The sequence below is a fragment of the Equus asinus genome, chromosome 15 (assembly GCF_041296235.1).
Source record: "Equus asinus isolate D_3611 breed Donkey chromosome 15, EquAss-T2T_v2, whole genome shotgun sequence".
NCBI lineage: Eukaryota > Metazoa > Chordata > Mammalia > Perissodactyla > Equidae > Equus > Equus asinus.
In genome coordinates, this window is record NC_091804.1 from 35,523,257 (window position 1) to 35,548,662 (window position 25,406).

Below are 25,406 nucleotides of genomic sequence, written 5' to 3' on the forward strand. Positions count from 1 at the left end.
CCTGGGTTCTTACTTTCTGTTCTTGGGTTAGTGGATGTTTGTTCCAAAGAACTGATGAGTTCTTTGTGCATCTTCTATCCTTTGAAGTAGGAGGGAGGTATAAACAAAGAAGCAAGAGCTAGCTACCTGTATGTGGGACATTCTTCCCCAAGCAAAGGGGTAAAGGAGTAAGAGGAAAGGGAAATGAGAGGGAGAATCGGAGATGGATGATAGCAACCTGTCAACACCGACACACAGCCAGTGAGGAGCAGAGCTGGTCTGCAAATTCAGTAGTGTGTGGCCAATGCCCAAGGCACAGAAGCAGTTTCTAGGCTAGGGTGGTGGAGTCTGCCAGAGTTGGGTGGTGAGGTCTTCCAGAGTGAGAGGACGGGTGTGAACGGAGAGGGGCCCTGGCTCATCAGGCCAAGAGCCAGATGCCAAGTGCCTGAAAGAGTTCCAGGACCCATCCACATCAGGGCTCCAGGCGCCATCCAGTGTCCACGAGGGAGACTGCAGGAGAAAAGAGCCCGTAAGAATAGAAACCCCCTCGAGAAGGCTATCATAGCCAGCACCAGGGAGGAGGGAAGCAGGGAGCCTTGCCTTTGCCCTTAGCGCTCACCACCCCAATCAATTGGACTCCGTTCCAGTCAGACCCCCAGGCTGATGCCTGCTCCAGTTGGAGTTCTCTCACTGTGCGATCTTTGGCAGGCAACTCTGTCTTCTGGCCTGGTTCCCCAACAAAGGGCTGGGTAGATGAGGTCAAAGCCTTACCTGCCTTTTGCCCCATCCTCTCCCCTGAAGGGTCCTCTTTCTGCTACGGTTACAATCAAATGCATCTCACCCACTCCAGCCCTGAGCTCCTCCAGCTCAACGGCTTTTCTCAATCACGTTTCTCCCTCTTCACCAAGCCTAGTGAGGCACGAGGCATGGAAGGGCTTAAGAGGCCTGCTCTGAGGTCAGTCTTCCGGGCCTCAAGCCCTGCATGGTAGGCAGAATAATGGCTCTCCAAGACATCCACGTCCTAATCTCTGGAGCCTGTGACTATGTTACCTTACATGGCAAAGGGATTTTGCAGTTGTAATAAAGAGCTTGAGATGGATGGGGCCGGCCCCGTGGCTGAGTGGTTAAGTTCACGCGCTCTGCTTCGGCAGCCCAGGGTTTCGCTGGTTTGGATCCTGGGCGCAGACATGGTGCCGCTCAGTAGGCCATGTTGAGGCGGTGTCCCCCATGCCACAACTAGAAGGACCCACAACTAAAAACATATCCAACTGTGTACTGGGGGGATTTGGGGAGAAAAAGCAGGGAAAAAAAAAAAGATGGAAAGATTATTGTGGATTACCTGGGTCAGCCCAATATAATCACTAGGGTCCTTATAAAATGGAGACAGGAGGATCAGAGTCACAGAAAGAGATAAGACACCAGAAGCAGAGGTCAAGGCAACGCGGGGCCATGAGCCAAGGAATCAGATAGCCTCCAGAAGCTGGAAAAGGCAAGGAAACAGAAGCCCCCAGAAGAAATGCAGCCCTGCCAACCCATTTTAGACTTCTGACCTCCAGAACTATAAGGTCATAAATTTGCGTTGTCTTGAGCCACTAAATTTGTGGTAATTTGTTACAGGAGCCACAGGAAACTGGTACATCCTGGTTCAGCTTCTTACTAATTATGTGACTCTGGGAAACTTAACCTCTCTACGCCTCAATTTCCTTATGTGTAAAATGGGGATGATAAAGGCAATAATTTCTACCTCGCAAGGTTATTGTGAGGATAAAATGAAAATGCCTTCAAATCACTTAGAATAATGCCCAAGACTAAACATGTTAACTATTATTATAAGAATAATGAATAACTATCATTAACTGAGGGCCTAAAATGTCCCAGGCACAGCACAACGTCAGATGCCTTAGAACAATTTCCCCCATTCTCATCATCACCCTTGGGGGTAACCATTTCAATCCCCCTTTTACAGATAAGGAAACAAACCCAGGGTAATTTGCCTCTAGGTGGTCATGATCACTCCACGACTAGGAGCATGTCAATCTTGGCGGTTTCTTACAAGCATTTGGGAAACAGTGCGGTTTGTGCTCTTCACCGATCGAAGGTTTGTTTTCGTTTTTGGTTTTGGGAGGGGGCAGAGGATGGGACACAGGCTGGCCAGGCAGAGGCCTGCTCTGGGCCAGAAATCCTGGCTGATATCTCCTCTTCTCCCTACCAAGTGCAGCAGGGAGATAAAATCCAGGCGAAACTCACCTAGCCGCCCCCACCTCATCCGTTTAGGGGCTCCATTACTGCCCCCCGCTTTCTCACCAACTCCTTCGCCCAGTTCTAGCAGTCTTTTAGCCAGGTTAGGGGGCACCCTGAGATAGGTGGGGAATGGAGGGGCGCAGATCTGCTCAGACGCCAAGGGTTCCCGCTGAGCCCCCTCCCGTCCCGCAGCCTGCATAAGGAGCCATCTGTTCTTGGCTGAATAAACAAGGAGGGGGAAGCAGCGCCGGGTCCCCAGCCCCCGGCCCGACCCCCGCACAATGCGCCTTTCTCCGAGGAGACGCCGCCCGGGCGCCGCCGGAGCGCGCTCCGTCTGGCCTCCCCTCCCCCCGACGGCGGAGCAAGACCCACAAACCAACCCCGTGGAAACCAATTTTATTTTTTTTTTAAGAAAAAGAAACCCAACAGAGAACTGAGCGCAGCACGTGGCGAGGGCGTGCGGACCTAGGCGGCGCCCCCTGTTCCCCGCAGTCCGGCTTCTGGTCCAGGCGAGGCCAGCTCGAGCGCAGCGCTGGGAGCCTGCCAGCGCCTCCTCCCGGCAGCCCAAGCCCGAGGGCCCAGGTGCGGCCCCGCCCCGGCGCCCGTTCGGCGCACGAGGGGGCACTGTCCGCGGGGCTGCGCCCCTGCCCGGGTCCGGCCCACCGGCGACCCTCACTTCTGGATAGCCAGCTGGTTCTCCAGATCCTCCAGGCGCGCCGTCAGCTGGACCAGTGAACGGTTAAGGAGGTCGCTGGGGTTCGGGGGGGCCGCTCACCTTCCCTCCAGCCCGCGCCCCCAGCCCCAAAGGATATGCTTCTGCGTCAGACTCTCGAGCGCCCCCAGCGTGCGGCCCTGGAACTCCACGAGGCTTTCGCATTCACAGGGGCTCCGAAGCTCGGTCCCAGCGCTGATGCCCTCCTCTGCCAGCAGAATCAGGGGCACAGGGAGTCAGGGGAATGAGAAGCTGCAGGAGGGCGAGCCGGCCCTGGCCGAGGCCCTCTGATATACCTCCACCCGGCCTCTGGTTGAGGGTATGGGCTTTGGATTCAAACAGACCTGGGATGAGTTCCAGCTAGGGAACTGAGAAATACTGGAAAACCCATTCAAACTTTCTAAGCCTTAGTTTCTTTATCTGTAAAAGTGCATACAATGAAAAAACCTATTCATTGGGTGGTGCTGACGATTTTATGACCTGTGTGTGTGTGTACACATCTTAGGAGAGTGCTTCTCAAACCTTGATGCTCACTGGAATCACCAAGAGAGCTTATTAAAATCTATTCTTATTCAGAATGGGGAAGGAGCCGAGGCTCCACATTTCTAATAAGCCCCCAGGTGCTGCTGATGCTGCTGGTCTCTGGACCACACTTGGGGCCGCAAGAGTTCACAGCAGCACTCTCCAGATGAAACCTGACGCAGTGATGGAAATGTTCTGTTTCTGCCCTGTCCACTACAGTAGTCACAAGCAATGTGTGGTTATTTAACACTTGAAATGTGGCTAGTGTGACTGAAGAACTAAATTTTTTTATTTTATTTAGTTTTAATAAATTTAAGTTAAATGGGCACATGTAGCTAATGGCTGTCTTATGGGAGAGTGTGTATCTAGAACACTGCCTGGCACATGTAAACACTTTATAGTGTATTTCCACTAGACCAGTAGTTCTCGAAGGGTGGTCCCTAAACTAGAAGCATCAGCATCACCTGAGAAGTTTTTAGAAAAACAAGTTATCACACTCCACCCCAGACCTACTGAATCAGAAACTCTTAGATTGGAGCCCAGCAATTTGTGTTTTTGTTTTTTGTTTGCTGAGGAAGATTTGCCCTGAGCTAAAATCTGTGCCAATGTTCCTCTATCTTTTGTATGTGGGTCACCGCCACAGCGTGGCCGCTGAAGAATGGTGTAGGTTCACGCCCGGGATCCAAACCTGGGCTGCCAAAGCAGAGTGCCCCAAACTTAACCACTAGGCCATGAGGCCAGCCCCAATTTTTGTTTTAACAAGCACTCCAGTTGCATCTGACGCCCAATAAGGTCAAAGAACCACTGATCCAAGTCTATCTCCCCATACATTTTAACACGTATGAAAACAAAATAAGTGCCACACAATTAAATTTGGCACCTGATTTTACTTAGCAGTATACAAAATAATGGTGAATCTTACAATGTATGGTACATTAGAATTACTGAAATTCTGTTAAAATGTGCCACTTTTAGTATTACAGCATTAGTATTACAATGCCTGGCTCTTGGCCTTCAATAAAGAACTGCTGTTATAATTCAAAAGATGTTTGTTAGTCTCCCAGGTGCCCTTAGCAAACTGCTGGACGTCGTGTCATCAACGGTACTGATAACAGTCTCGCAAAGACTCCAATCATTACAGATGAGGAAACCGAGGGCCAGAGAGGGGGAAAGATCTGCCCAAGGTCCTATAGCCAACTGACGAAGAGCCTCAAGCACAGACCCAGATTTCCCTTAGACTTCTAGAGCTGGAGACAGCCCTGGGCAGCCAGCATCTCCCCTGTTACGGAAGAGGAAAGCTCAGGGAGGGGTAGAGGTTCAGTGACTTGTCCAAAGTCACACTGCAGGAGACGTAAGAGTCAGGACAGGAAGGGCCCTGAAAGAGCAGTGAATCCAGTGCCTGCATAACCCTCTGGCTAATTATTACAGTTAGCCTGGAGAGAGAGGTGTATTTATATATGTGTCTGTAGGTATATGCATGTACATACACACACACGTATGCATAGCGTATACACATGCCACTATGTACATATACGTATGCAAAGTTGAATTCCAACAAGTTAAAAGGAATAAATGATGTGACACTTACAAATGCTAAGTTTGGCATTCCTTTCAAAAAGCCTCCCAAAGTAATCTGAACAGCCCCTACTTTGGGGCACAGGGACTTAGTCTAGGGCTTCTTAAACTTTAACACACATATGAATCACCTGAGTGTCTAGTTAAAGTGTAAAATCTGATTCATTCTGTCTGGAGAAGGCTGGAAATACCGCCTTTCTAACAAGCTACCAGGTGACAGCCCTGTGGCTGGTTCGAGGACCGCACTTTGAGGAACAAGATTCTTGTCTAGGGAGTCCATCCCTTGGCCGTAACTCTTCGAAGGGGGGGGGGAGGGGTGAATAGGAAGGCGACATATCCGAGGTTGAGCAGCGAGAGGACGGGAGGGGTCCCGACGCAGATGTGCTCACCCGGGCAGATGCTGCCTTTAAGGTTCTCCAGCAGGTGCGTCATGGTGCCGAAGTCAGGAGAGTAGGACACGTGCAGCTCGGCGGGCTCCGAGGCGATCTTGCGCAGCTCCTCCTCCACCGCCTTGCCCACGCCCACGGCGTACATGACGATGCCTACAGGGCGAAGGGACCCAGGCGGCGCCCTAGATCTCAGGAAAGCCACCTCCCCACGTCCAACCCAACCCCAGACCAGTGCGCCCAGCGCCAAGCTCACCTTCCTCCTTGGCGCGCGCCGCCCACACTGAGATGTCATCCTGGGAGCGGCCATCGGTGAAGACCAGGCCTACGCGAGGCACATTGAGAGTGCGGGGCCGTGCGCCCTGCGCCTCGGAGAAGCTATGCTCCACCATGTGGCGCAGCGCCAGCCCGGTCATGGTACCGCGCTCCATGTACTCCACGGCCAGGACCGCCTGCTTCACCTCCGCTGCGGTGCCGTAGCGGCCCAGCGGGAACTCGGTGCGCACTCGGCTGGAGAACTGCACCAGCCCCACTCGTGTGCCCTCCGGGGACACGTCTAGGAAGTCCACGATCTGGTTCACGAAGCGCTTCACCAGCTCAAAGTTCTGCGGGCGCACGCTCTTGGAGCCATCAACAAGCAGAACCAGGTCCACGTGGCCTTCCCGGCACCCTACACGGCCAAGAGAAGGGCTTGGACCAAGGAACCAGAACCTTGGCTGGCAGCAGCCATCTACTCATCTGGTCATTCATTCACACATATTTATTATATAACAGATACCATTTGTTAAATCCTTTCTGTGCCAGGCATTGTACTAAATAATAATATTATTATCATCATCATTATACCTTTTGCCATTTGAGTGCTTAGCAGAAGCCAGGCAATCTGCTAAAAGCATCTTTTAAACAAATAATAATAATAACCACAATAGCTACCATTTATTGGTTATCTACTATGTATCAGACAATTCTAAACAGCTTACCAGTATTAATAAACAAACAAAAACAAAAACATTATTATTTGACAGCTTACCACGTGCCAGGCACTGGTCTAGGCACTTTATATATTTTTTCTCAACCCTCCCAATCACCTTGGGTATTACCTCCACTTTCTATAGCCTGAGGTTCTGAAGGATAATGTGTTTTGTCCTGAATTCCATAGCTAGTAGTGGCTGAGCCAGGATTTGAAACGACGTCTATCTGACCCCAAAACCCAAGCTGCTAATCACTCTACATGTTGCCTCCCCTATTCTGAGCCAGGACTTCGCTCAGCCCTGAAGGAGGTTCAACAATAAACGAAACAGAATCCTGATCCATAGGGAAATCAGGATAGGGCAGAGCAGTCAGACATGCCATATACTACAGTCAAGGAAAGTGCTAGAATAGAGGGGCACCCAGAGCCCAAGGTAGGAATAATTCATTCTTCCTGGAGTAGTTGAGGAAGGCTGCACGGAGGTGGTGACCTTTGAATTGGTGTTCAAGGATGAGCAGGTGTTCTTCAAGGCAGAAGGGAGATTCTAGGTAGTGGGAGCAGCCTGTGCGGAGGATGGAAGCTGGGAGCTCTGGACACATTCAGGAACGGGCAGGCCAGTATGGCTAAAATGTTCAAGTGTGTCAAGAGACAGACTGATGGGGTTAGCTGAAGCTAGATTGTGGAACGCTAAGGCGATGGTTTCAAAATTTGGACCACAACCCACAGTAAAAATAATAACAATACATCATGATGCACTCAGTATGCTGACACAGCGTAAAAGTGTTTCATAAAATACTTACTCTTTCTACATGCAATAAACTCTATTCTCCCTCCCTCTCTCTCTCTTTAATGCTGGTTGTAACCCACTAATTTGGTTTCATTATCCACTAATGTGGTTGCACCCACGATTCAAAAAACTCAAGGGTAAGGCATTTGGTCTTTATTCTGTAGGCAATGGTGAGCCACAGAGGCTTTTGAGCAAGGGAGGAATGTGATCAAATATGTATTTTTGAAATTAACCTTGGCAGCAAGGTAGAGGATTGAGGGGAAAGAGATGGAGCCAGGGCATGGCACACCCTCCAACCCCACCACCAGCAACACACACACATTCATACCACATCTTTGGGCCACAGCAAGGGCAGTGGGGCAGGGGCAGACAGAGTACCCTCCCACCCATCACTCACGGTTGCAGCTCTTGCCATCTGCCAGGAGTTGCCGCCCCTCAGGGCATAGGCAGTGGTAGGAGAGGCCCTCACTCACACACTGGTACTCGCATCCATGGTCTACACCATTGCAAAGGTCCCGGGCTTAGAGGAGAGACAGGTGAGGATGAGTCAGAGTGGACTCTACCAGCTAAGATCCTTGCCCCTCTGCACAAATGCAGGAGACCCCTTCTCACCCTGACAACTCCTCCCATCGGGCATCAAGACGTGGCCCTCTCTGCAGCGGCACTGTGGTCCACCAAAGGTGCTCACACACTCATGCTGGCAGCTGTGGTTCCCAAAGCCGCAGTGGTCAATGGCTGGTGGGAAGGAAGAGACAGCAAGATGTCACTTCTGATTGGAGCCATCAGAGGCCTCCGTCTAGGGTGCTAGTGGTGGGACTTGCTCACTCCTGCAGCTCTTCTGGCCCTGCTGGAGTACAAAGCTAGCTTGGCAGTGACAGAAATAGGAGCCCGGGGAGCTGATGCAGTGGTGCTCACAGCCATGAGTCCCTTCAGTGCACGAGTGTGTTCAGTGTGCCCTGGGGCTGCACTTCTCAGCCCTGACAGCTCAACCACCTGAGGAGCTTTTTAAAAATACCAACCCCAAAGATCCTGACTTAATTAGTCTGCGGTGGTACCCAGGCATCTGTAATTTCTATGAGCATGGGCCTCCTTCCTAATGGGCCAAGTGACCCTCCCAACTCAAGCCCTAGATGCATCCCAGCACGCCCATTCCTAAGCCAGGCATAAGAACAAGAATCTGCAGTTGTAGAAGACAAGATCCCCGCCCGCAAGATGCTCACTGACTTACAGGGGAGGACCAGGCTCTGCCACTTTACCTATTGGAGCCTCCATCTCCCCACTTGCAAATGGGAAAACACCGGAAGAAAGCAACTGCTATTACAACTTTCTTCTGAGGACGGTGGACCATTGCCCTGTTGAGTATCTGGATGGTTTGGATGTGCAAAGATGGCCTAGAGCTGAGCTGGGGAATAGGGACAGGAGAGAGGTGAATTACCCTGCATAAAAAAGTGAGAATTGGGCGTTCCTAGAAAAGAGATGGGAGTGGAAAGAGGAAAAAAAGAACAAGAGAGATGGTGTGCAGATGAGTAACTGTGTGGGTTGAGGTTGCCAGTGAAAAATCCCCTGTAGTTGGGTGACCAAGGACCTTTCAGGAGCTGGGGTGTCTACTATTCAATTAGAAATAAGGGATGTTTCTTTTTTGTGTGTGTATGTCTGACTTGACTTAGATGTAATTCACACCTCTGTTCACCCTCATCTTTAGTAAAATGGACATATGCACGCTTATTTATACACACACATGCCCTTGTGTGCACAAATATGTAAACCAAGGAAGAGGCTGATTTACACGCGTGGAACAAGAACAGCATGCGTGGGGTTGAGACATCGAGAGAGGACCCATAAACTGAATTCAGCAGAAGCTCAGCGCGAGGGGTGATCACAGAATGTAAGCACTTGGGAATTTCCCAGAGATCTTAGGGAGTGGTCTGAATGTTCACGGGTCATCAGTGGGGCTTCAAGCCAGCCTCTTCTAAGTTTCTGGAAACAGGAAGACCCCAGCCGACATCAGGATTATTGGGATCACATGACCTCATTTTCCAGGTCGTTGTGAGGTTGAGAGATGATATATGTAACTCTCCTAGCACCATGTCTGATACTCACCTGGCACCAGTAAATGGTAGCTGCCATTATGATCACAGGAATGGACACACATACATGAAAAGGAAAATCCCAATTGTATAAGCAAGGCATTGTGTGCCTAGCTCTTCCGAAGGCAAACATGAAGAACCAGGCCTTGAACGATTTCCAGGTGCAGAGAGGAGTGGCAAGGACAGCCCAGGTGAGCAGCCCAGAAAGAGCTGAGAAGCAGAAGCAGGAATGAGCAGCATATGTGGGGGAGGGTATGGAGACCCTAACTCAAGACCCCAACAGTGTCTAAGTAACAGAAACGGTAATGATGTGCCTGTGAAAAGACACAAACAAGTTTGGGAGGTGTATTGGAACCAGGTAGGAGACAAGCCTGAATGAGGGAAGAGAAAGACGTAGAAAGCACACTTAACTGTTGCTTCAACATGTCTAGCCCTGGTCCCACCAAGACCTTGTGTGACCCCAGGCAATACCTCCCCTTTCTTAGACATGTAAAGGGAAGGAGCTGGACTCTTACTACCAAAGGCCCTTCCAAACTCATTGGTCTGGAGCTGGGACAATAGAGAACCACAGAAGGCTCAGGAGCAGTGGGACTGCAGGAGACATCTCTCACCCGAACAGCTCTTGTTATCTGCTGCCAGCTGGTAGCCAGGATTGCAGGTGCAGTGGAATGTGCCCCGGGCACTGACACATTGGTGCTGGCAGCCGTGCTCCCCCTCAGCACACAGGTCCTTTCCTGAAGATATACAAGACTAGAATCAGCAGGGGACAGATGGACAGAACCCTCCAACAGGAGAGAGCTAGATGAGGGCAGAGGCAGACACCATGCTCAAGTACGGCCTTAGATGGGATATGACTCATTTGAGAGGGGCCAGTCCAGTTGGCATGGTTTAGGGTAAGAACAGGGCCCGAGTAGCCCCTGTGAACAGGTTCAGAAGAGCAGGACATGGGGCCAGATGTGTCGGTGGATAGGGCAGGACCACACAGGGGTAAAGTCGAGGAGGTGGAGAGGTGCTATATCAACGTGGGCGGAGTAACTCAAGGTGTGACTAGAACAGACCTTGCACATTGCGGGAGGAGCCAAAATGAGAGTGGGCGGAGCCATGCTCATGTGGGCGGGCATGATGCTTTGAGAGGGCATTGCTTTCAGCTTTGAGGGACGGTGCCGCTTGGGTTGAGGGGCGGTGTTGGAGTTGGACGTTAAGCCTGTGGTAAACCACAGCGGCTCATCCCGGTGGGTGGGGCACGCTAAAAGTTGCTCCTGCGGGTGAAGCCTAAGCAAAAGTCCACAGAGCTGGAATGTGACATCCTGCGGTAGGCGAGAGCAACTCAACGCTACCTAGTGGGCGGGGCTAAAGCTGGAGTGGGCGGGGCCACGCGGGAGGGGATGGGATGGGATGGGATTCACAGAGGTGGGAACAGGAATCTAAGCGGTTGGAGAGTTCGAGCCTCGCGCCAGCGCCCCCTAATTCACCACACAGCTGGCCCTGGAACTGCAGGCCAAACTCCTGGATAAGGTCGAAGGAGTCAACGAGGAAGACGTGCTCGTCCAGCGGCGGGGACGCCATGGCGCGCAGGGAGCCCACGTCAGCGCGCTGCACCCCCACAGCGTAGATCTCGATGCCACGGGCGCGCGCCTGCGCCGCCACCTCAGCCACGCGATCCTGGGGCCGCCCGTCGGTCACGATGACAGCGACGCGCGGCACGCGCGCCTCAGGCGGACGCGCGCCCTCGGCCACGCTGAAGGCCACGTTCATGGCGTACTGGATTGCCAGCCCGGTCATGGTGCCCTGCGCCAGCGGCACCAGAGCGCGGATGGCACGCTCCATGTCCTCGCGGCGCGAGAAGGCGCTGAGCGGGAAGACGCTCTGCACTTGACTCGAGTACTGGATCACGCCGACGCGCGTGGCGTTGGGCCCCACGTCCAGGCTGCGGAGGAGGCCCACCAGGAACTGCCGCATCGTCTCGAACTCGAAGGGGCGCACGCTGCGCGAGCTGTCAATCACGAACACCAAATCCAGGGGCCCAGCACGGCACCCGGGACCTGCGAGGAGATCAAGGAGCGCTTTCTTAGTCAGCTAAGCCTCACCTCTGGGAGACCCCCAAGGAAACCCAGGGCGGAGTGGGGGTCTCCCGGCATAAGTGCGTGCAGCACAGAATTGGCCTCGCAAATACAAGTTAGATACATTCGCTCATCCAGCATTTGCTGAGGGCCTGCGCTAATAGCTCTGAAGGCTATTCTGAGGAGGTGTTATCCACTAGGGAGGGGGCGAGGGGATGCCGCTACCGCAAATGCCTACGGGGCCAGGCAGGCAACACTAATGGTGAACTGGTTGGGGTAGGACGGCGGACACCCAGAGAGCCCGTATCCCTCCTAAAGGGGGCAGATCCCGCCAACTGCTGCCATGCAGCCATGCAGACCCCACGTTAGCAGACCCTTGCATCGTTCCAGAGAAGTCCCAAATAGGGGCTTTTATGTGAAATCTCCTGATTTTTCAATGAACTTTAAAAATTAAATATCGAATGAGCAGTTTTGCATGAGCCCCACTTTGCTACCTCCGAGCCACATCCTACGGATGAGGAAACTGAGGCCCAGAGAAGTGAAGCAGTGAACTCGCACCCAGCCCCTTACGGTTCCAAAGCCCTTGCTTTTCTCTCCCCAGCAGGCCTAGCTGGCCGCAGACGGAGAGCCTGCTTTTGCTTTCCTCCCTCCGCTGGTGAGGGCTGGGCCCTGGCTCACCTGCGAACTGGGGCTGGGTTTCCCACGGCCAGAGAAGGAGCAGCAACACGGGCAGTGGCGAACACAGAAGCCCCGTCATGGCGCCTGGGGAACAGGGAACGGAGTGTCAGAGCCTGGAGGGAGGAAGGAAAAGAGCAGAGTGACAGTATTTACAGAGCTCTTATTCAGGGTGCGGCACTTGGAAGGAGAGGAGGGTCATGGGTTTATCTTACTAATCTCTCTACTTTGTGGTTTGAAAATTTTCATGATTAAAAAAATTCATTACAGTGAGATTGCTGGGAAATACAAGGAATTCCGTTTTGTAGAACTGCAGAATCATAAATAAATAGAAGGTGGATAAAAATAGACAAAATGTACCAAGAAGAGAGCCTTTCCTAAATGCCAGGCACGGTGTTAAACGCTTTTCATGCATTATGGCATTTAATCCTCTTGACGATTCTGAGTCTAAGGCTGTTACTGTTCCCATTGTACAGATGAGGAAACCGGCTCAGAAAAGTTAAGCGCTGGTACCCAAAATCGCGCGGCAAGAAAGTGGCTGCACCAGGATACAATCCAGCGCCTGCGGGGTTCCGAGGAGCACCCGGCGTGCTCCCCGCGCTCTGCCCGGGGCAGGAGAACCTCTGCAAACAGAAGCTGCTCCCCACCTCGGCCCCCTCCCCTCCGCACACAAGGCGCCTCTGTGTGGCTGTCCTCCCAACCCCGGCGCCCCGCCAACACACACACGCTCAGCCGTGCACCGCCCCACCGCAGCGGGCAGCGCATTGGCCAAAACCCACCACGCCGCCGATGAGCTCGCGGCTTGGCACCTCCGCTTCCCGCCTGCTCTCAGGAGAGGCCGCCAGGGGGCGCCTTCCCCGGTCTGGCCGCCGTGGCTAGGTGGCCGTGGGAAGCCCACATCTGCCCGGCAGGTGCCCCTGTCCAGAGCAAACAGGGGGCCGGCAGCCCCGGGGCCTTGGAGATAAGACCTGGCCAGGCTATATTCGGCGCGAGGGCCGAGGAGCCCGAGTGCGCAGGGTTCCGGGGACAGCGGCAGTGGACGCGCCCGGAGGCGGTGAGTGAGCGGCCGGGGCCTGGGAGCGAGGCCATGGACCCTGTGGGGGCAGCAGGTGAGCGCTCACCCTCCCGCGGCCCTTGGCGACGCCCCTTGAGAATCATGAAGGACTCCCATTGTACAGATGGGGAAAGCGAGACTCAAGAAGGCGCCCCACCGAGCTGCAAAGGAACCTGGGACTCCTGGCCCCCTTCTCCCTTCGGAGCTGCCTGGAAACCTGGCGCCTAGGCGTCACCTCTTTTCCTTCCATTCGCGCTCTTTGCTCCCTACCCCACCCCCCGCCCCCGTGCTGAAGCTGCGGTAGCCATTTCTCTGATGCTGTTTCTTGGCAGAGGGGGCCGGCCGCCCCTGACCCAACCGCAGCCCCGCCCCCTCCCCCAATTCCGTGAATGGGCCCATTCTGAGCAAGATCGGGTGCCTGCCGCTCACTCCAGGCGGCCTTCCCGTCCTGGATCCTCTCTGCCTTCGCCTTTCACGCCTGGTAGAGTAACAAAAATCCCTCTGGCAGGCCCGTCGTGGGAGGGTGACTTCGCCAGATGTGTCAGCCGCAGCTGGAGGTGGGAAGGCGTGGAATGCCTTCTCTAGCTTGGGCCATAGCGGCGGCGAGCACCCCTGGGCAGCGTGCGGGTAAAGGCACAAGGGACCTTTGCCACCTCCTATCCTTTCCTACCTGCAGAAGCCTCTGGATCCCAAATTTTGATTTAGGTCCCCCTTATCCTACTCTTGGCCTGAGCCAACATCTTGCCTGGCAACCTGCCTCCACCCCAGTAATCCTAGAAAGTCAAAATAGCGACTGCCTCAAAATTCATCGCCTTTCCAGCCTCTCATTCTACAGAGGAAAGAACTAGGTCCAGAGAGGGCAATGTCTCCCCCAAGTCACACAGCAACGTGGTGACAGGGCTGACACTAGAACCCGGAGCTCCTCTGAGGGGTACTCCTTGCGTTAAGAAGAGATTCAGAAATGCCCCAAGGGTGGAGAAGAAGGTGGGCTCGAAAGAGAGGAGAGGTCTCTGAATAATTCCTCAAGACTGGGCTGAAGACTGACACCTTGAGGACGCTCCTGGGGGCTCCTGGAGGGAGGAGATTAGGGAAACAGTCCCCTCTCCCCATCTGGGCGGCCTTGCTGGTGGAGGACCCCACAGAGGTGAGGCAGGGCACGGCGGGTCAGATGGGGCACCGTAGGCGGTGCAGCCGCGGTTAGATACGGCCGCCCGGTCTGGCTTGACGCCTGCTGCCCCGCAGACCCCTCGGCGCCCCCAGGCCCTTTGACTCACCTGAACCTGCCGGACAACTCGGAGGCGCGGCCGCAGAGCGGAGCCGACGGGCGCAGCCACCCGGGCAGCTGGACCAGGTAACGGCGCGGGCTGCGTGCCCGAAGTGGGGACTGCCAGGCGGCTGGAGCCAGCAGAGGCGGCGGCCGCATTTAACCCGGGGCTGGCGGGTGGGGAGGGGAGCGGGCTGCGACCCCTCCCACCGGCAGGGAGCGGTCCCCGGTCCTCTGAGCGCTGGGGCGGGGCAAACGCGGCGCCCCCCGCTCCTGCGCCCTTGGAGCCGCAGACGCGAGCTGCGGGGCTGGAGTGGGGCTCCAGCGGGAGGCTGGGCGGCTCCGCTCTCCGCAGCCGGAATGAGTTGGAAGCTCCGAGGCGCTTCCCTGAGGAGAGCCCCAAGGGGCGGAGCGGGGCCTGGCTTGGGCCGCCGACTGCCTGGCCCCGCTTCTTCCGAGGACGCGGCCCGGCTCTTGCCCTCCTCTGCCCCCTCCAGGAGTGAGGAGAGGTCCCCGGACTCCGGTCCTGCGAAGACGGTAAAGGGTTCAGAAGGGCAGCCTCAGGGCTCATGGTTCTCCCTGGGCCCCACCTGGTAGCCCCTCAAATCTGTGCCATCACGGACTCCTTACATGCTCTCTGCAATGGCTTATGTCTTGGGCCCACCCACCTCCCTCACCCATCAAAACTCCCAGGCCGAGAAGCCACCAGGCCCCTAGGCTGTGACTGGCTCACTCCACAGGGCCGAGGGAAGCCCTGTGATCAAGGAAGGGACAGCTGAGACAGCAACAGGTCCCTTCTCCAGGAGAAACGGGGAGGGAGTGTTGCTTTGACCCCTGGAAGGATTCAAATGTTTCCCCAGAATCCTGGGGACACGGTTTTGGGACCCTTGCATGTTTCCAGGCATCTGCCGGCAGGCAGGAGAGCACCTAGTCTGGGGGTCCCCCCCGGCATCAAGACTTGGCTGGGATGCGTCCCATCAGGGTTCACGGAAGCCATGCACCCTCGCAACCCTGTTTCCATCCCAAGGCCAGCATAAGTGCTGCCTTTGTGCTGCTGGGGCTTCCCCTCAATGCTCCAGGCTGTAATGGGCATGGAGCCAGACCCTGGGAGTGCGCCTGGGTGGTCCTGGTGGGCTCAGTGCAAGCCTCATTGAGCACCTCGAAGCACAAATATTTAGCCCATGACTTGCACGCAAGTCCCCTCCCTTGCCTGACACTTCCTCTCCCTGGCCCTGCAGGGGGCAGAAATGGAGCAGCCCCTCCCTCCCATTCATTTCATTCCACCTCGGGCTCCATGCGCTCCTTGACGCTCCCTGCTGCGGGCCAGCCGGCCTGCCCCCACTCCCAGGTCATCCCCTGAGCACGCCACGGTCCTGAGGGAAGGCGTGCGCCAGTGCCTGCAGCAACAGTGCCAGCAAACCGTGTGGATCCTGCACGCCAAAGTGGCCCAGAAATCCTATGGAAATGAGAAGCGGTAGGTGCCCCAGCCGCCCCTCCCTGTTTAGTGTCATTTAGAGCCTGGAGAGGACTCACTATAGCAGAACCTCCCTGTGGATCTGCAGGTGAATGGGTGAATGACTGGATGAATCCCATTCATTCACTCATTAACCCACTCATTCATCCTTTCATTCAACATCTACTTACTGAGTGCTTATAATAGGCCAGGCTCTCTGGGCACTGCTGGGCACTGGGCATACGGCAGAACAAGATAGATACAGTCCCTGCTGTCATGGCATCTTCACTCTAGCCTGGAAGAGACAGACAATAAAGTCCCCACAAATCAGTGAACAAGACACTTCCAGATTGTGATGAGAGCTAGAAGGGAAACAAAACAGGTAATGTGATAGAAACTGGAGCCGGGGTACTTTAGCTAGAAAGGTCAAGGTGCTGGAAAGGCCTTTTAAGCAGGTGACATCTGAACTGAGACTTGAATGTGAAAATGGAGCCAGACATGAGAAAATGTGGGGGAAGCATGTTCCAATTAGAAGGAAAAGAAAATGCACAGATTGAGGCTCTACCAGCCTGGCCTGATTCAGGGTACAAAAGAAGTCAGAGTGGCTGGTATTAGAGGAGGAGAGAGGAAGTTGTAGGAAATAAAGTTGGAGAGATAAGCAGGGGCCAGATCATGTGAGGCCTTTGAATTTACGCCATTGGAGGATTTTAAGAAGTCAAACAGGGGCGGGCCCGTGGCCGAGTGGTTAAGTTTGGGCGCTCCGCTGCGGTGGCCCAGGGTTTCACCAGTTAGAATCCTGGGCACAGACATGGCACCCCTCATCAGGTCATGCTGAGGCAGCATCCCACATGCCACAACTACAAGGACCCACAACTAAAAATACACAACTATGTACCATGGGGCTTTGAGAGAAAAAGGAAAAATAAAATCTTAAAAAAGAAAAAGAAGTCAAATAAACATGATTGACTTGTACATTAAAAAAAAAAAAAGAAAAGAGAAGGCAATCTGCATGCTATGTGAAAAAGAGGTGGAAGGGAAGAGGTGCAGAAGTAGACTGGTTTGAAGGCTGATGCAGTGGTCCAGGCAAAAAGGGACGGCAGTTGGGACTAAGGTGGAAGTGGTAAGAAGCCAAAGGATTCCGGATAAGTTCTGAAGGTGGAGTCGACAGGATTTACTGACCGGTTGAATGAAAGGAGTGTAAAAGAAGGCTGCAGTGTTAATGGGATTCAGTCAAGGAGCAGCCTGGGGAGGGCGGTGGCAAAGGCGGAGGGCGAATCAAGGATTCTGTCGGGTTTATGCTACTTTTGAGATGCCTACAAGACAGCCAAGTGGAGATGCTATATGAGCCCGGCGCTTACGTGTCTCCGCAGGTTCTTCTGCCCCCCGCCCTGTGTCTACCTCGCAGGTCCCGGCTGGAGGGTGAAGCCAGTGCAGGGCCAAGGTGAGGGCGGAATCCAGGGCTGCCGTGGCCTCCCCACGTAGGAGGACCACAGCAGTAGAGCCTGGGAGCGGGGCGGTTCGCAGGCGCAGTCTCGCCGCGCCATCTGGCGGCGAGAACGTGGCTTGTCTGGCACCTGAGTCCTTTCAGAGCCCCCTTGCGTCCCTCTCCAGCCCACCAGGCAGGGGAGACCGGGCCCACGGTGTGCGGTTACATGGGACTGGACGGCGCGTCCGGAAGTGCTGCCGAGACGCAGAAGTTGAATTTTGAGGAGCAGGCGGACTCCAGGGTGAGAGCGCATCGGAGGGGGGCCGATTCCTGCTCCCATCCCTCCCTCTTTGGAGAGGAGGACTCGCTTACTGCCCTGCAGAAGCCAAGGGATAGGTAGGGAGGCTGAGAGAGCTGGGTTCTGCCTGGAGGGCGAGCCCCAGAGCTTGGATCGTGCTGCTTCAGGTCACGTCCGACGGGGCGGACGCCAGATAACTGGGGGAGGTGGGTTCATCCGGTGGCGGACGACTGGGATGAGATGGTCCCCCATCTGCGTGAACCCCGCAGGAATTCGGTTGCGCCAAGACCCTGTTCATCTCGGACGCAGACAAGAGGAAGCACTTCCGGCTGGTGCTGCGGCTAGTGCTCCGAGGGGGCCGGGAGCTGGGCACCTTCCACAGCCGCCTCATCAAGGTCATCTCGAAGCCCTCGCAGAAGAAGCAGTCGCTGAAAAACACCGACCGTGAGCGGGGCGGGGACTGACCGCGCGGCCGGGCAGGGAGAGGCCATCAAGCCTGGAGCTGCTGGATTTGGCGGCGGGGGAGGCCTGGGTTGTAGGGGTGGGGTCAGAGTGGGAGAGGCGGGGTCTGAGCCGAGAGGGGGCGGGGTCTGGGTGAGGGGGTGCGGCTTCAGTCTGGGAATGAGAGGAGTTTGAGAAGCCAGAGCAAAGGGGAAAAGGGACAGATACTAGACCTCGGGTGGGGGGCGGGGCGGGGAGTTGGGGGCTCCCCAAACGGCCGGTAGGTGCTGAACGAAGGACAGATTAGAAGTGACAATAAAAGGGCAGAGGAAATTCACTTAAAAATATTTATTCAGTGCCTGCTGTGTGCCTGGCTCTGTGCCAGGTGCTGGATCCCCGCAAAATAAGGACAAGTGTCTGTTCTGGAGGAATGCACAGTCTAGCAGGGAGAGAGACACACATAGCTGATCAAACGGGCAGTTTGAGATAAGTACGGCCCTGGACGCCAAGTGACAAATCCCGGGGCAAGGGCTTTTGAGAATATGAGAAAGAAGGAAAAAGAAAAAAAGCCTAGATGACAATAACACCATCACCACCACTACCGTTGCTGGGAGGTGGACGGGGAGTAGGAGAAGGGGCGCCTTCCTGGCAGGCATTTGCATTCAGCATCATATTTGATGCTCACCATGTCCCTGTGAGGTACGTACTGTCATCGTTCCTATGTTGTAGATGAGAAAATGAGGTCTGGAACATTCACATCTATTCATTTAAGGAATATTTGGGCCTGTTACATTCCAGCTGACTTGTCTAAGATTGCCCAGCTAGGAAGTGGCCCCGCCAGGATTTGAACTTGAGTCAATGTCCAGCTCCTACCCCTATACCATACTTACTTGCTGTCTGTTAAGATCCCTGAAGAATGTCTCAGATCCAGGCAGTGCTCTGGCTGGTCCTCCACATCAGGAAAGGGCCAGGGAGGGTAAGAGGTATAGTGTGATGGTTAAGAGTGAGATTCCAGAGCCAGGCGGCCTGGGTTTGAATCCTGGCTCTGCCACTTGCTAGCTGTGTGATCTTGAGCAAGTTGCTCTCTTAAGTAGAGATGGTATTATCTACCTTAGATGGTTGCTGAGCGGAGTGCATGAGCTAATACATGTAAGCATTTAAAACAGTACCTGTCATCATTATTCAATGGATGAGAATGTGAGCTAAGTATAAACTAAGCACCTACAGTATGGCTGGCACCGTGAGGAGAGAGAGGGAGATGACCCAGTGCTTTCTCCCCAGCTGGTCAAACTTCAATCAGAAAACAAAACTGTGGCTCTGAGTGTGAGTGTGAGTATGAGTATGTGTGATAAGCTGCAAGAGATCAATGTCAAGCCCTAGAAAAATTGTACTGCCGTCTCACACCACATGGCCTCTCCTCACGCAGCTCCCTGAGCAACTCCTACCTGCTTCGTGCTCCCCAGCTGAGAGCATAGCCTCCTCCAGCAAGCCCTCCTTAACCCAGGCCTTACCTCATCATATCGAAATTTTATATTTATGTCCCTGTCTCTCCTCCAAGACCGTGAACTCCCCCAGAGCAAAACTGGGTCTACTTCACCCTTTGGAGCCCAGTGCCCAGCACAGTGCCTGCCACAAAGTAGGCACTTAGTGAATACTTGATAAAATTCTGTGTATTGAATTGAAGGATGCGCAGGCAGCAGAAAGGAACGGGCAAATAAGTATAGAAGCAGGACTATAGCAGTTACTAGATAAATAGCTGTGAGATAGGAATGCCCAGTGCATCCAGGCCAGTGGGCATATAAACCAGACTGGCACAGGGGACAGAGAATTGGAAATTGTCTGGCAAGTCCAAGGGACCAAGCGTGGGCCAGGGTGCTGATTCCACCTCCCCTCACAGTGTGCATATCCTCGGGCTCCAAAGTCTCCCTCTTCAACCGCCTGCGCTCCCAGACGGTGTCCACACGCTACCTCTCTGTGGAGGACGGGGCCTTCGTGGCCAGCGCGCGCCAGTGGGCTGCCTTCACGCTCCACCTGGGTAAACACATCCGCAGGCCCTGGGCTGGGCGCTTCACACGCATTAGCTTATTTAATCATCACCGCAACTCCTCAAGGAAAGCAAACTTTGCCCAGTAGAACTAAGGCTCAGAAACACAAAAAGACTTGCCAAAGTCCCAGTGAGTCTGTCTCTGATCCAAGCTATCCTCACTCCAATATCCAGCCCTTTCCCATCATCTCAAGCCCCACGCCAGCGGGCAGACATTTGTGAGGATGGCAACCGATGAGCCCTCCAGGATGCGAACCTTCACCCTTAGCTGCCTCCCTGCATGCCAACCTTACCCACAAGACCCATGTGTGATGTGAGGGGGAGCCAGAGGCAAGAAGGGTAGAGCTTGAGGCAGAAGCATGGGGCCCCTAAAACCCTCCTTCCTTCCTTTCATCTCCAGCTGATGAACACTGTTCCCAGGGGGACTTCCCACCTCGAGAGGGCTACGTCCGCTATGGCTCCCTGGTGCAGCTTGTCTGCACTGTCACAGGCATCACACTACCTCCAATGGTATGGAAAGGGAGGGTATACCTGGAGGGATCTCCCCAGATCCATGCAGAAGCTGTGACCCACATGGTCATGGCTGGAGGGTGAGGGCCCAAGGCATGAAGACTGGTCTCAATCGAGGTACTCAGTGCTTTGTAGGGCTAGATGGTGGTAAAGGGCCTGGGCAGAGGGAATCTGCCAGTGTCTGCCTGGCTATCAGAGTAGCAGAAAGCTGGCTGGGAGGGCAGCCTCAGGGCACCCAGGCACCTTGCCGCCCTGCTTCCTACCACCATTCTGTTATAGATCATCCGCAAAGTAGCCAAACAGTGTGCACTCCTTGACGTGGATGAGCCCATCTCCCAACTGCACAAGTGTGCCTTCCAGTTTCCGGGTGGTCCTCCAGGAGGGGGTGGCAGCTACTTATGTCTCGCCACAGAGAAGGTGGTGCAGTTCCAGGTGAGAAGCAGAGAATGTCAGCACCAAGCATCCTAGAAAGTCAGAAGGCAGAGACCCATAGAATGCAAGGTAATCATCATCATACTGGCTGCTACTTACTGAGCAATACTGCCTTCCCGAGAATGTTAGAATCATCGACTGTCATATCCTGACAGAGTCAGAGAATGTAGGAAAAAAATAGTAATAGTATTATTGAGCAACACTCCTTCCCAAAGAACATTAGAGTCATAAAATGTTGGAATGTGAAACTGTAGAATGTAAATAATAATTGTATTGAGTATTATTGAGCAAAGCCTATTAGAATCAGAATGCTAAAACAGAATTATAGAATGTGGAAAATTATTATTACTATTAAGCCATACTACTCCCCAAAGAATATTATCATAGAATGTTGAGATAAAATCATAATATGTAGAAATAACATTATTGAGCAATATTCCCTCCCAAAGAATTTTAAAACTGTAGAATGTTAGGGCACAGAATTGCACAATGTTAAAAAACAGAACTCTAGAATCCTAAAATAATAGACCTTTAGAAATCAGCTAGTCCAGCGAACTTATTAACCCTGAGAGAACTTAAGGGTCTTGTCCAAGCTCAAAGGGCAGGTAAACCGCAGAGCCTAGCCTGGAACCCGGAACACGGAAGCTCGGGCACTGTGGTGGCTCCGCAAGCTGGGGGCCATCATCAGAAGCTTCTGCCCATCCCCTCGGGTCTCCTCCCAGGCCTCCCCCTGCCCCAAGGAGGCGAACAGGGCGCTGCTCAACGACAGCTCTTGCTGGACCATCATCGGTACCGAGTCGGTGGAATTCTCCTTCAGCGCCAGCCTGGCGTGTACCCGGGAGCCCGTCACTCCGGTGCCCCTCATCAGCACCCTCGAGGTGAATCTGGGCGCTGGGGGGCGCTGGCGGGCGTGGACCCTGACTGCGCTTGGGGGCGGGGGGTGCTGGTGAGAGAGGGTAGCAGGCTCTTGGCCAGCCCTTCCCCCACACCACCTGGTCCCATCTTCTACCAGCTGAGTGGCGGGGGCGACGTGGCCACGCTGGAGCTCCACGGTGAGAACTTCCACGCGGGGCTCAAGGTGTGGTTCGGGAACGTGGAGGCTGAAACCATGTACAGGTATGGGGGGCGCCGCCCTTGGGCCCCGGGGAACGGAGTGGGGGGTGCATGTCATCAGCCTCACTGCAGTCCTAACCTCGGTGCCCCACCACCAGGAGCCCGCGGTCCCTGGTGTGCGTGGTGCCGGACGTGGCGGCCTTCGGCAGCGACTGGCGCTGGCTGCGCACGCCCATCACGGTGCCCGTGAGCCTCGTGCGCGCCGACGGCCTCTTCTACCCCAGCGCCTTCTCCTTCACCTACACCCCCGAATACAGCGCGCGGCCCGGGCCCCCGGCTGCCCCCGAGCCCGCCGCCGACGCCGACGCGCTCCTCGAGAGCATCCACCACGAGTTCACGCGCACCAACTTCCACCTCTTCATCCAGACTTAAGGGCGGCCTGGACCCTGCGGCTGAGGTCCGCCCCCGGGCCATTTTTCTGGGTCCTAGGCTCTGCTCGCTGCGTCTTTGCTGCGGGAGCGAAGGAGGCAGCCCCAGCAGCAGAAGGCTCTCGCGGGAGAAACCCGGCCCAGCGAAAAACCCGGTCACTCGTCCTTTTACTTCTGGGAAGACACGACCTGAGTGATGCTCTCTGTGTCCAGGCACGAGTGTGGCTTTCCCTGTCTTTGTCTCTGTTGCACTCTAGCTCAAGCATTCAGTCGCTCTGTCTCCCGCAGTGACTGTAGATCTGTGTGTCTCTCTCCCTCCATCTTTGTCTCTCTCCGTCTCTCCCGTGTCTCACACACAGCTTCACACACTCTGAGGAGCCAAGCCGAGGGCATTTCACCCTCCAGGCAGCTGTGTCTCCTCATGAAGAGAAAACACATAGTTTCACACGCCCAAGCATGGCTTGTGAGGCATGACCTGCATGCCACGGAGCACCAGGTCCTGCCCACCACGCTAGAGCTGACCTGGAGTGCCAAGCCCCACCTGGAGCCCTGGGTACTGCCTGGAGCCCTGGGTTCCACTTGGAGCACCAGGTCCCATCTGGAACACTGGATCCCACTTGGAGCACTGAATGCCCCCTGGAGCTTGAGAGTCCTGCCCTGGAGTACTGGGTTCCAGCCTGGAATACAAAACCTGCCCTTCCTTGGACTCCCCATGGCTGGAGCCAGGCACAGTACCTCTGCCTGAGTTTGCTCTTGGCAGCTGGGGCAGGTGGCTGGGACAGCGTTCAGGTCTCCTGTCTTATCCGTCCACCGAGGCACTGCTCTTGCAGGCCCAGTAGGATGCAGTTCTGAGGACCGGGGATTCCTCTGCCGTGCTAGCATCAACCCCTATCCAAGGCAGAATCTGGTCTGTATGACCCACCTCCCTGAGGAGGGAGGTGCCCAGTGTACTTCCCCCACCCTCACACACACACACAGGAAGGGACCACAAGTCCGATGGAACAGAGAGCCTAGCTTTTTGATCCTTTCTGGAGAAGGAATGGGGTTCAGAAGGAGCTAGCATCCTGATCCCCTTTCCCTGCCCTGGGGGACACCTGTCAGCTCAGAGGATGAGTAATCCTACTAGCTACCCCCCACCCCCCACTTCAAGCAAAATGCACCCCAGGCCCAGAGGCAAACAGAATACAGAACAGAGCTTTCCCAGGACAGCTCTGGGCAGAACTCCTGGGATCGACTGGGCAACAACCCAGCTGAGAGAGGAACTTCTCTGCGTGGGGCCCAGGGACCAAATCACAACCCATTCCTGAGCAGCCTGCCCACCCTCTTCCAAGTCTGTGCTCTACAGTGAAGCAGCAAAGCCAGGCAGGGTCCCGGCTCAGGCCATTAGAACCAAGGATACAGATGTATCATGGGTGCCAGTTGCCCGTCCCAATCCCTCCCTCGTGGTGTCGAATGGGGAGAACCGGTCTGAAATGTAGGCTCAGGGCTCTCACCCTCCTGGGCCCAGTCCTTGAACTCTGAGGAAGGGCTCATTTCCTGAGGAACTCCCCCGCTCCTGCCCCCGGAACGTGGAAAGCCCCTTGAGAAAGAAGAAGCTGACATCTCCCAAGGGAGGGGAATGGGGTTTACTCCTTTAGACTCCCAGATGGCAGGATCGCAAAGTCTTGATGAAGTCCTGTCATCTGCCATCAGCAGGCTGAAACCCACTATGTCGGGGAGGGAGACGCCCATTCAAAGCCCTTCATGGCCCCCGAGAATGAATCCTGGCCGAGGAATGCAGGCAAAGAGTCACATGGGAAATGTGACTCCCGACAGGAGTGCCCCCGCCTCAGGAAGGTTCGAGCTCACTGCCCCATGACGGGGCGTTGAAGCAGGAAGCCACTTGTAGGAGGCTAAGGGGAGTTTCACAGTGCACCACACGCAGAGTCAGGGCTCAAGGGCCCTTCCAGCCCGGCCCTCAAGGACTTCCTCTGCCACTCCACAAGGCGGGAGTCTCAGAAGCTAAGAACCTGGGCTGACCTGAAAGCCCAGGCCCCGCCTGCAGCTCCGTCTCCTTCTGCACTCCCCCAGGGCACCCTAGGACCCGTGGGCCCACTAAGCACCCCCCTGGAAGTCTGTGACCTCAAAGCTCTAGCCCTGGCCTGTCTTCTGAGTTCCAGCTGCTGGACTGTCCAAGGATGCCCTTCTAGCCCCGAGCCTGAATCCATCTAACACCAAACTCCCCTCCCTTTCCACCCCCATCACAGCACCTGATCTTCTCTCTCCTTCCCCCACACCACTGTCACCAAGGCCTAGACTCCACCTCTCCTTCCACACTGGAAGAGGCTTCCTCCTTTCCTCCTCCTCCACTACTGCCCTGTCCTCCAAACCAGCTCAGATGTCACCTCCTCCAAGGTTTCCCCATGGCAGGACCAACTACATTACTTGTGGGACCCCGTATGAAATGAAAATGTATAGCCCCTTGTTCAAAATTATTAAGGATTTCAAGACAGTGACAGCAGAGCATTAGCCTAGGGCCAGGCCCTTCTAAACATGGCCTTGTGTGAATGCATAGATCACACGCCCATGAAGCCAGCCCTGACCCCAGGCTCTCCACCTTGTGTTCCCACAGAACCTCACTGGGACCATGTCACTGCCCACCTTGGATCAAAGGACTTTATGTACATGTCAGTTGTCCCCCCTAGACTGTGAGCGTCCTGTGGAAAGAGGCTCATCACTGCGTGTCCTAGAGGGCACATTACAATGCCTTGAACGTTGAGTTGGAGCTCAATAAATACCAAATTTCATTGCATTGCACTGGTGGATGTTTGGATATTGCAGGTGCAAAGTGAAACCAGAAGGTGGCACTGTTCCCCTCTCAAGAATTGAGTTCTCACTTATTTTTAAACATTAGGGTCCTTAAAGATAATCTTAATGTCTTAATGTTTTTGTGCTCTCAGGATCAGAACAACCACCACCCTCCCCCCTGCCACCGCCTAGAGTTGAGAACCATTGCTCCAGTCCACGTTT

The 25,406-nt window shown here is 54.7% G+C and overlaps 2 protein-coding genes and 1 long non-coding RNA gene across 4 annotated transcripts; 2 read left to right on the forward strand and 1 right to left on the reverse strand.

Moving 5' to 3' along the window:
- Positions 1–2,599: 2,599 nt before the first annotated feature.
- MATN4 (matrilin 4) lies at positions 2,600–17,262 on the reverse strand. Of its 2 annotated transcripts, XM_070485992.1 has the most exons (12): positions 17,124–17,262; positions 15,957–16,060; positions 14,323–14,838; positions 11,998–12,110; positions 10,732–11,301; positions 9,871–9,993; positions 7,785–7,907; positions 7,570–7,692; positions 5,672–6,085; positions 5,419–5,571; positions 3,033–3,140; positions 2,600–2,951 (listed from the first exon to the last, which is right to left on the reverse strand). In XM_070485992.1, exons 4-12 carry the CDS (start codon positions 12,074–12,076, stop codon positions 2,893–2,895), a joined length of 1,752 nt encoding a protein of 583 aa, XP_070342093.1. In that variant the 5' UTR covers positions 12,077–12,110; positions 14,323–14,838; positions 15,957–16,060; positions 17,124–17,262; the 3' UTR covers positions 2,600–2,892. The 2 variants fall into 2 exon arrangements, with proteins under 2 accessions (XP_070342093.1, XP_044604090.1); XM_044748155.2 differs by lacking the exons at positions 15,957–16,060; positions 17,124–17,262 and having other exon boundaries at positions 11,998–12,081; positions 14,323–14,456.
- RBPJL (recombination signal binding protein for immunoglobulin kappa J region like) lies at positions 13,585–22,583 on the forward strand. The gene is made up of 12 exons (XM_070485415.1): positions 13,585–13,675; positions 14,231–14,399; positions 15,640–15,786; positions 17,136–17,206; positions 17,377–17,492; positions 17,759–17,933; positions 19,828–19,965; positions 20,375–20,484; positions 20,764–20,916; positions 21,639–21,794; positions 21,929–22,032; positions 22,128–22,583. The coding sequence occupies exons 1-12, from the start codon at positions 13,585–13,587 to the stop codon at positions 22,399–22,401; spliced, it is 1,704 nt and encodes a 567-aa protein (XP_070341516.1). The 3' UTR covers positions 22,402–22,583.
- Positions 22,584–24,093: 1,510 nt separating this feature from the next.
- Positions 24,094–25,188, forward strand: LOC139040329 (uncharacterized). The gene is made up of 2 exons (XR_011494656.1): positions 24,094–24,233; positions 25,009–25,188. It is a non-coding gene; the product is annotated as an uncharacterized lncRNA (long non-coding RNA).
- The last annotated feature ends 218 nt before the right edge of the window (positions 25,189–25,406 follow it).